This window comes from Chanos chanos, chromosome 16, assembly GCF_902362185.1.
Source record: "Chanos chanos chromosome 16, fChaCha1.1, whole genome shotgun sequence".
NCBI lineage: Eukaryota > Metazoa > Chordata > Actinopteri > Gonorynchiformes > Chanidae > Chanos > Chanos chanos.
In genome coordinates this window covers 13,234,114-13,244,113 of record NC_044510.1, presented here as the reverse complement: position 1 = coordinate 13,244,113, position 10,000 = coordinate 13,234,114, and the positions used below count along the sequence as shown (strand labels likewise).

Below are 10,000 nucleotides of genomic sequence, written 5' to 3'. Positions count from 1 at the left end.
TTTCATTCCACGGTATCTCGTAATATGGCAGCACCACTTCAACGGAGCGGAGTAAAGAGAGACTTGTATCCTCTACTGTTTTTCTTAAACGGCAAGTTATTAGCGTATTTACATCCAACTGGAATTGGGCCGTCTTTGATGAAGTGCCAAGATAAAACTGTTCCTTTTGAGGACCTTCTAAAGGTGACCTAATTCGCAAATAATAACTGAAACTAGTTCATTTTGAGACCAGGTAATCAATTAAGCTGTCAGAAGACGACAACAACACGGAACCCCATGCCTGAGAGACACTAATAAAGCAGCAAGCTAATCTAATACACTAGTGGTCTGATTTAAAACAATTCAATAAGAAGTCATTGACATATGGGTCTTGAATTTCTAAGTATTCACCTTACGCGAGGATGTTTGTTTTGTCAGTGACTCTGGTAGTAGAAAACTAAATAGCAAGCTCGAGTAGGCTAATGTAATTAAGGACACAAGCAGAGCGTATTTAATTCTGTGATATGGGCTTTCTACTTGCGCGTGTTCATTCTTCATTGTTTCTTCACTGTTTTTCCTTGTGTGTATGTGTGTCTGTTTGTGTGCGCTCGTGCGTGCGCGTGCTTCTCTCGCAGACTTAATGCACTGCACCAATGAGCTGAATGTGAGCATACCTCATCTGGCTGACACGTTGTTGGAGAGGACAGCCAATCACAGCTGGGTGGTGGTGTTTAAAACCCTCATTGCTACACACCACCTCATGATGTATGGCAATGAGGTAAAGTTCGTTCGTATTCTATCAACGGTCAAAGGTTTATTTATCATATTCTCATTTTTGTTGTTATACTTAAATGCTATGTTGTAAAAATATACTTTGTATCTCTGTGTGTGTGTGTGTGTGTGTGTCTAGGGATAGGGGTGAAATATGGAAATATGTGTGTTATATTTGACTGTTTTCCTCCTAATTTTGTTTCTGTTCTTTGAGTGTAATTCTTAGTCTGTTCTGAGTCTGAGTTTGAGTCTGCAAAAAATCATCTTGCCAGAAGTTTAGTCTGTATGACTAATGCTGAGTGGAGAGTCAGAAGTTGTAGTTTTATTTTTGTTCACGTCTGCTTAAATGTGTTTGGTCTTTATCATGTGTACATGGATACATCAGCTTTATGTGTCTCTCTTCTGTCTTATCTAGCGATTTATACAGTACCTAGCCTCCAGAAGCACACTCTTTAACTTGAATAATTTTATAGATAAAGGAGGATTACAAGGTGAGCAAAACTTCATTGTTTACTTCCATAATCGAAACAAATAATCGAACATTTTTTTTTTCCCCTGCAGCCTTACTTAATAAGCGGAATGATACAACAGAACTCGGACAGAATCATTTAGTTCTAGAATATTCCCGGTCGTTTCTGAATATAGTTAGTGCATGTGCGTATGTGGCATGGACTTTCACATTTGATGTGTTGTTCAGTTGGTTGTGCGATTCCATTTTGAAGGTGACCTCCATGTCCTCTGTCTTCCAGGTTATGACATGTCTACCTACATTCGCCGTTATAGCAGATACCTGAACGAGAGGGCACTGTCCTACAGGCTGGTGGCGGTAGATTTCACTAAAATGAAGAGAGGGTACGAAACAGAGAAATCAGTCATTGCGATTGTAATAGAAACATTTTCAGAATTCAGTTTGAGCTCAGTAACCATCAGTAACCGTGAGCTCAATTTGGTGATGACCCTGAACTTGACCTTGAGTTCCCATTTTTATTTTTACTGCTCTCAAACTTGAAGCTTGAGCGTATCAGCAAATATTACATTTTTTTTTTGGTTGTTAAGACGTCAAAACAAAGGCAGCGATTGGTCACGTTATCTGTCAGCCACCTATCGCTAGCCGGTGTTTTTGTGGTTGTTGTTGTTGTTATTTTTATGTGCTGACAACCTGTGCAAGCACAGAGTCGAATCTCTCGTCTCATTGCGGTTCTCTGCTCTCCAGGGTTGATGGGGTCATGCGCACCATGAGCACAGATAAGCTGCTAAAGACACTTCCCATCATTCAGAACCAGCTAGATGCCCTGCTGGACTTTGGGGTACTGATCTCGCTGTACACTGCTTTCACTTCCTTAGCCAAACACAAGTGAAGCAATCATTGACTCACCAACTCTTGAGTAATGTTATATAGTCACACACACACACACACACACACACACACACACACACACACACATATATATATATATATATATATATATATATATATATATATATATATATATAAACATATATATCGTATAGGTGATGTAAAAATATTATACATATAATAATATTATATGTATATGGTATATCTTTTCACTCTAGGCAAATGCTAATGAATTGACCAATGGCGTCATCAATGGTGCCTTCAAACTTCTTGTTAAGGACTCCATCCGGATCTTCGCTGCTTACAATGAGGGTGTCATTAACTTGCTCGGTAAGCAAACTCAAACGACACCAACACATCCAGAAGTTTTGGGGGGGGGTTTGGCGTTTGTATGGCTTCAGCAAATACCGTTAGATCAGTTTGCACCAACTTGATCACGGTGTGTTCGTTTACTGACCCCCAAAGTTTCACCTGTTTACCAAATTCTCGTGCATGGGGTTCATTTCAGTTCGTTCCACTTATGTACGTCTCTGAAATAAATATGTGTATATTTTTTCTTCTCTCCTCATTTTAAAGAGAAATACTTCAATTTGAAGAAGAACCAGTGCAAAGAAGCCCTTGAAATATACAAGAGGTTTCTAACAGGGATGACCAGGCTGTCAGAGCTGCTCAGAGAGGCTGAGGTAAAAGTCATTATTAATTCAGCGGTGGTCTTTAAGGTCAGGTTGGCTTTCCTTATACACAGGTCCTTCTCTGTGATGGTCCTGCTTGTTACTAGCAAAAGGCTTTTCTCTCTCTCTCTTTTTGCTGCCTGTTTTGATGCTTGCACTGCATGCTCTTAGCAAAAAAAAAAAAAACAAAAACAAAAAAAGAAACACACGTCTGTCTATCTATCCTTCTCAGTAACAATGACCAAAAAAACAGCCTTTTTTTTTTTTTAATTTTTATTTTGTTCTTTTTTTTTCCTTAATCCAAACGAAGACCCTCTATCTCTACCACGTAAAAGAAACATGCGAACCCAGGACTGCGTTGGTTTCACAGTCCAAATGCGGGAACACATTTGTTAATGTGACCCACTTTTAAGTTGTTTGTGCTGTAGTTTTTTCAAATCTGTGCATAGATCACGATCAAAACAAACGCTGATTTTCGGAGCGGGTCTGAAATCTTTTAACGGCATGTTGGCTCTGTGCATATGGTGCCCCCTGCATCACTCTGTATATCATAAAAACATGGTATACGCGCCACGCAGGTAAAGCGTAGTTTCGACACAGACGTCAAGTTTCGTCGTGTAAAATCCGATTTTGAATTCTTTCACCTCTGGTAGCCCTTTTTTTTGGATGTGTATGGGCACATTTTGAAAAAGCTTTCGGCACTACTCTCTTCTTTTCTTTCTCTCTATCTTTCTTTCGTTCTTTTTTGCTGTTCAGCCAGTTAATATGCCTATATATGGAAGGGTGTAGTGCTATCCAAAAACTGACTAAAGTTGACTTTATGAGCACCTAAATTTATTTGTATAACAATGTGTGTGTGTGTGTGTGCCATTTTGTTTTTCCCTTGTCCTCTTTTCCAAAGTCAACATTAGTTGTGTGTTTCTTTTGGATGTGTCTCACCTAGCGACCATTGAAAAAAAAAAAACCAACAAACAAAAAAAAAAACACCAGCGTCATTTCATACATTACACGTACAAGTCTGTGACGTTTTCTTTTAAATGTGTATCCGCTCATTTAAAAAACCAACCTCCACCACCTCTGTGCATCTGTTACTGTACGAACGCACGCACACACACACTCACTCACGCTCATAAACACACTCACACACACCACCATCTTTTTTCCGTTCTGTTCACATGCACTGCATGAAGTAATGGATCCTATGTTTATTCTTCTTCCTCCTCCCTCCCTCCTTCCCTCCTTCCTTCCTATGCATTCCTTTATTCTTTTCTCTCTTTTTTTGCTCTTTTTTTTCTTTCGTTTCACATTTTTTTTGTTTTGTTTTATTGTTTTATTTTTTTATTTATTTTTTTCCGTTCTCCTCCTACTCTCCCCTCTTTTCCTTTTTCGTTTTTTTTTCTTTCTTTTTTTTTGTGTCACAGCAAGTTGGAATTGATCAGGTTGACATCCCAGGTATTCCTCAGGTTAGTGGCATTATTTCATCTCAAATTTCTCCCATGATGCTTCGCTCTTAAAAAAAGAAAAAAAAAAAACATTTTTTTTTTCTCCCCATTCTTTATTCGCTACCATTAGGGAAAAAAAAACCCCACCATCCATGTTTCCCTCACTCCTCATTATTGCTATAATTTCGAACCCCCCCCCCCCCCCCCTCACTTGCCCTCCCTCCCCTCCACGCCCCTCACCTCCCTTACTCCCTTCCTCGCCTCCTCTTCTTCCCCCCCTCATTTATCAAACTGCCCCCCCCCCCCCCCCCCATCAAATCTAGGGGACCTCCAGAAAAACTAACTCCATACCTGTGCACGCCCTGGGACTCTGATGTGCTGTTTTGCATTTTCTGTTTTCACCTGAGGTAAATGGGTACTACAGTTCTCAGGAAAAGCTGTCACGTTAAAGTTTTTTTTTTTTTTTTTTACTCTCTTTTTCTTTTTTTTTTCGGTCTTCCTCATAGCGGCAGATTCTGTACGCCCAATGCTCTCACTTTAGCTACGTGCCTCTAGCTCAGTGTTTTTTTCTTATCGATTATAGATTATGTTATGTTATGGTTTTGAGTGTTTTATCCTCTCCCCCGACCCCCAAAGGCTTGTCCCATGAGCACCGTTTTTTCCAAGCATATCGATGTGGTATGTTGGATGAAATGGTTTTACAAATGTTTGGCTGCTGGTTCTTCTTCCGCTGAGAAATATATGTTCATTTGGTGTTTGTGCAGATTAAATACAAGCTCCCAGAATCCAGATTTTTCGCTGTGGTTTAAACCAAGTTTGACGCACTCACCATTGGCATATATCTCTGTGTTAGTAAAAGATTGTCTTGTTCAAACAGCTGTTGAAACAGCAGCGAATGCACGCGAAAAAAAAAAAAAAAAACCCTCAAAAAACGAACCGAAAAAAAAAAAAACCCCAAAACAAAACGGAAATTCGCCCTAGAAAGCGGAGCTGTTCCTCCTGGCACAACCTGAAGTTAGTGTGGTCGTTTCCATCCATGCCAAATGTACTTCACCAATTCCTGCGGTACCCGCTTTGCCAGTTCTTTGCCAGTCTTTGCCAGTTCTTTGCCCTCTCTCTGCCTGTTCCTCTGACACAAGATTGTAGAGGAAGCAGTTTCACCCCTTCAGTGTATGAGCAGTTGGTATGAACACTGTAAAAAAAAAAAAACAAAAAAAAAAACAGAATCCTTTTCTCTATATTCACGTTGGACAGGGACTCCTGAAGAACTCGGGCTGGCATGTCACACTATGGTCACTGAGTCCCGTCAGAAAACCAATTTTGAAATGAAAGGAGTGCCCGGTTGAACTATGGTTGAAGCAGTCTTCATAAGGCCTACATTACAGTCTTATAAACACCATCCTTTACCTGACATAATGCGACATTAACTGTGCACTGTAAACTCAACAACAGCAACATAAAAAGCTAGGATAATTAAAAAAAAAATGTGGACAACTGATTGCTTGATCAAAAAATCAAATCAAAAACTCACAATTTTCAATTAAGAATAATGTGAAAGTTTGGGTTCTTATTTGAAATTTTTGAATTTTGTGACTTCATTTTTTTTCTTTTATAAGTGATCAGTTGCCTGATTTTTTTTTCCCGTTGTCCTATAACGATTGAGGTTATAGTGTATGGACCCCTCAGGGTGCATAAACATAAGAATAAATCATCAGTTTGCCAAAGTATCGTTTAAACGAGATGAATTTGAGTGGAAATGGCTTTGGTCAGGTTGTAAGGTGGACGTTATCAAAGGCCTCTTGTACACTCCTACAACGGATCTTCTCCACGTTTTAACTCTCTCTTTCTTTATTCTTCTGTTACAATTCCTCGAAAAAAGTCTGTTGTTCCTTTGCTTACACATTCAGATTTCTCAGAGGAATTTTTGTTTGTTTTTAATCCGAGATTGTCTTTACCCCCGATTGATGTATCTGAGAAATCTGTTGTGTGTGATTTGTGAATACTCCTTCTTTTTCCCCTAACTGGCATGTTCAGTGAGAGACTGAAAGGCAAATTTGGCAAGAAACAATGAGACTCGCGTGCCGTCAAGTCATTCTTTTCAAATGATGGACTTTTTCTGTTTATTGGTTTGTTTGTTTTTTTAGTAAACAAAATGAAATGTAATTGAACGGCCAAGTGTGAGGGAAAACATTGTTTCTTCCATCCGTTGCCTTTCTGTGGTTAACCTGCTTTGGTTTCCAATGTTTTGGGTTCCAAATATTTCAAAAGGATCAATCTTACTGTTTTTTTTTTTTAAATGAAATTTAAATTGGAAAAAAAATAGTACACCTCCGTATCCTATTCCCTTCCCTTGTGTTCAGCCATTTGATGGACTGGCCAAAAATACAAGACAACAATTTTTTGTCTTATTTCTGGCTGTGTGGAATCCAAAGGTTAACTCTTCTCCTTTGACTGTTTTTTGTTTTGTGAGTGTGTGTGTGTGTGTGTGTGTGTGTGTGTCTGCGTTTGCGTGTGCGTGTGAGTGAGCGTGTATGTGCGTGTGTGTGTGTGAGTGTGTGTGTGTGTGTGTGTGTGTGTGTGTGCGCGCCAGCGTGCGTGCGTGTGTGTGTATGTATGTGTGTGTGTATGTGTGTGTATGTATGTGTGTGTGTATGTGTGCGTGTGTGTGTGTGTGTGTGTGTGCGTGTCTGCGCATGTATGCAAGCCTCTGCATGATCAGGTTTTCTCTGATGCTGCTGCTCTGTTTTCGTTTCCCTACTCTGAAACTTCTGGAAAAGGTGAAAAACGGCCGTGTCCTGGCTGTGTAAAAACCTGCATGGGAAATAAAACAGATTCTTCTGTTTTGCATGTCCAGCTCAATAACAGTTACTATTTATTTTTGTTTCGTTTCCTCCCTGATATATACAGCTTGTCTCTACTGTTCAGTCAAGTCAGCAATACCGAACTGATGGTTCAGTATGTGTGCTTGTGTATGTGTGTGTGTGTGTGTGTAGGTGTGTGCGCGTGTGCATTCATGAAAGAGAGAGAGCGCAAAAGAGAGTGTGTCTGTGTGTCTGTACATATCTATATATTTTTAAATGTGCTGCAGTTTAATTGTCCATGTTTCAGTCCCGTGTGGCCTTTTTTGTACGTTCTGACTTAAAATGGTTTCCTTTCCCGTCTTTCACAATATCCATCCCATAATTAGGCCCCCAGCAGCCTGTTACAAGCACTGGAACAGCACCTCACCTCCCTGGAGGGTAAGAAAGCAAAGGGGCTCTCCATCTGCAGGTATATCACTCTAAACCCCACATCACTGCTCACTTTGCATTTTTGGTATTTACTCGGCTCATGAATATTAATTCCAATCCGTGTCATGAATATTAATTAGATTAGTCAATTTGAATGACGAGTCAATGGAATTCAATTGAGTAAATCCATTCTGCCATTGGACGGGTAAAGAACTTGACCGGGAGGAACGTCAGAAAAAGAAACTGTGTGGAGGTCTTAAAGCATTAAAAGTTTTGAAAAGAAGAACAGGAATTTTATTTGTGAGGACAAATGTTCAGAATTGCAGACAACCACGCCTGCCTCACAAATTTCTCTCCACCGCTCACAGGGATGAGAAAGAGAGGCAGCAATTGCTGGACTCAGATGACAACAGGCTACAACCACTAAAGGTTTGGAAAAGCTTACTCCTCTGCAAATTCATCATTTTAATTCAACATCTAGATAAAGAACACCCTGGGGTTATGATCTGGGGTTGACTCTGGAGACAGTGTTATGATCTGGGGTTGACTCTGGAGACAGTGTTATGATCTGGGGTTGACTCTGGAGGCAGTGTTATGATCTGGGGTTAACTCTGGAGGCAGTGTTATGATCTGGGGTTGACTCTGGAGGCAGTGTTATGATCTGGGGTTGACTCTGGAGACAGTGTTATGATCTGGGGTTGACTCTGGAGGCAGTGTTATGATCTGGGGTTTACTCTGGAGGCAGTGTTATGATCTGGGGTTGACTCTGGAGGCAGTGTTATGATCTGGGGTTGACTCTGGAGACAGTGTTATGATCTGGGGTTGACTCTGGAGACAGTGTTATGATCTGGGGTTGACTCTGGAGACAGTGTTATGATCTGGGGTTGACTCTGGAGGCAGTGTTATGATCTGGGGTTGACTCAGTGGGTCAGGTCTAGGCTCGGCAATGTTACGTGGCAGTAAAATGAAGTCAGCTGAGTACCTGAATGTACTGAATGAGCCATCAGTGGATTTTCTTTCTTCCCTGATGGCACGGGCATATTCCAGGACGACAATGCCCGTGATTCGTCAGGCTCAGAGTGTGAAAGAGTGGTTCAGGGAGCATGAGAAATGATTTTCACATGTGAACTGGCCACCACAGAGTCCTGACCTTAACCCCACTGGATGTGCTGGAGAAGGCTTTTACGGAGTGGTTAGACTCTCCTGTCGTCAACGTGATCTCGGCCAAAAACGAATATGACTCTGGACAGAAATAAATGTTGTGACGTTGCATAAGGTTCGACATCGAACCCGGGCCATAATCAAAACTAAAGGCGGTCCAACAAAACATTAGCGTGTGACTTTTTTTTTTTTGGCCAGGCCGTGTATATACAGCAAAGAAAGCCTAGTTAGCGTGTTACTGAAATTCACATATAGAATAATATTATTGTTTTGTACATTGTCAGGGTGTGCAGCTCAGAGACATTGGCATGCAGACGCCAACAGTTTCCCCCAGCGGGCAGTCAGTGGGCAGTGCCAACAGCAGCGGGAACAGCAGCGATGCCGCGGGGCTCCTGTCCAGTCCCCCCGATCCGCCAATCACAAACGGGTACGGCCGACGCCCTCTGATCTCCAAGAGCTTAATACCGCTCGCTTCCTGTTAGGTGACTCTGTTGCTCAGGTGACCTGTTGTCGTGGTAACTACACACAGTGACTGTGCTAAAATGGTGGAACTTGAGGTTAAGCTGATGTGTAAATGATTTTTTTTTTTTTTTTTTTATGATTTTTATTGTCTTGTCTACATTTTTTAACGAGTCTCAATGATCTGAAGTGATTTGTGAGTGAGTTGTTGTGTTTTTGTTTTTATTTCACAGTGTCCACAACTGTAACGGTGATCACCTCCACTACAACCTCAGCACCCCAGTTCACACAAACTCCATACCAGCCAATAACAACAGCTGGGGAGGTAGGGATGGGAGTCACAGATGGTGCACAAACATACACATGCGCACACACACGCACACACACACACACACACACAAACACCTACACACAAACACGCTCACTCACATGCTCTCACACACATTTTCTCACACACGCACACACACACACACACATGCACACAAGTACGCGCACAGGAAACACAAACACGCTCACTCACATGCTCTCACACACATTTTCTCACACACACACACACACACACACACACATACACACACACGTTAATACTAGTCACGTCACATATTTCGTAATTCCTCTGCTGGTTCGTGTTTTGGTCTGACTAATGTTCTCTTCTCTTCACGGTTTACTCTCTTCCCTCTTTTTCTCCTCGTCGCCACACACACACACACACACGCACACGCATGCACATGCACACACACACACACGCTGCCTTTCTGGATACGACCATGGTGAGTCAGCTTCCCTCGAGTTATTTTAATCACTTATGTTTTCAAATTGAGGCATAAAATAATGTCTCCCTCTCTTTCTCCCTCCCTCTCTCCCTCCCTCTCCCTCCCTCTCTCCCTCTCTCTCTCTCAGGTGTGTTGTTGTTGTTTTAGGGGCACTACT

General features: G+C 41.4%; 1 protein-coding gene across 1 annotated transcript in view; it reads left to right on the top strand.

The window, feature by feature from the left end:
* LOC115829453 (phosphatidylinositol-binding clathrin assembly protein) overlaps positions 1–10,000 on the top strand; it is a 14,763-nt gene that overhangs the window by 941 nt on the left and 3,822 nt on the right. Inside the window, exons 2-13 of the mRNA XM_030793564.1 lie at positions 615–757; positions 1,166–1,241; positions 1,500–1,602; positions 1,964–2,057; positions 2,326–2,437; positions 2,684–2,790; positions 4,200–4,241; positions 7,408–7,490; positions 7,834–7,879; positions 8,896–9,038; positions 9,304–9,395; positions 9,991–10,000. The exon at positions 9,991–10,000 is cut by the window's right edge and continues 98 nt beyond it. Of these exons, the coding sequence (XP_030649424.1) occupies positions 615–757; positions 1,166–1,241; positions 1,500–1,602; positions 1,964–2,057; positions 2,326–2,437; positions 2,684–2,790; positions 4,200–4,241; positions 7,408–7,490; positions 7,834–7,879; positions 8,896–9,038; positions 9,304–9,395; positions 9,991–10,000 (1,051 nt within the window). The remainder of the gene's footprint in view (positions 1–614; positions 758–1,165; positions 1,242–1,499; positions 1,603–1,963; positions 2,058–2,325; positions 2,438–2,683; positions 2,791–4,199; positions 4,242–7,407; positions 7,491–7,833; positions 7,880–8,895; positions 9,039–9,303; positions 9,396–9,990) is intronic.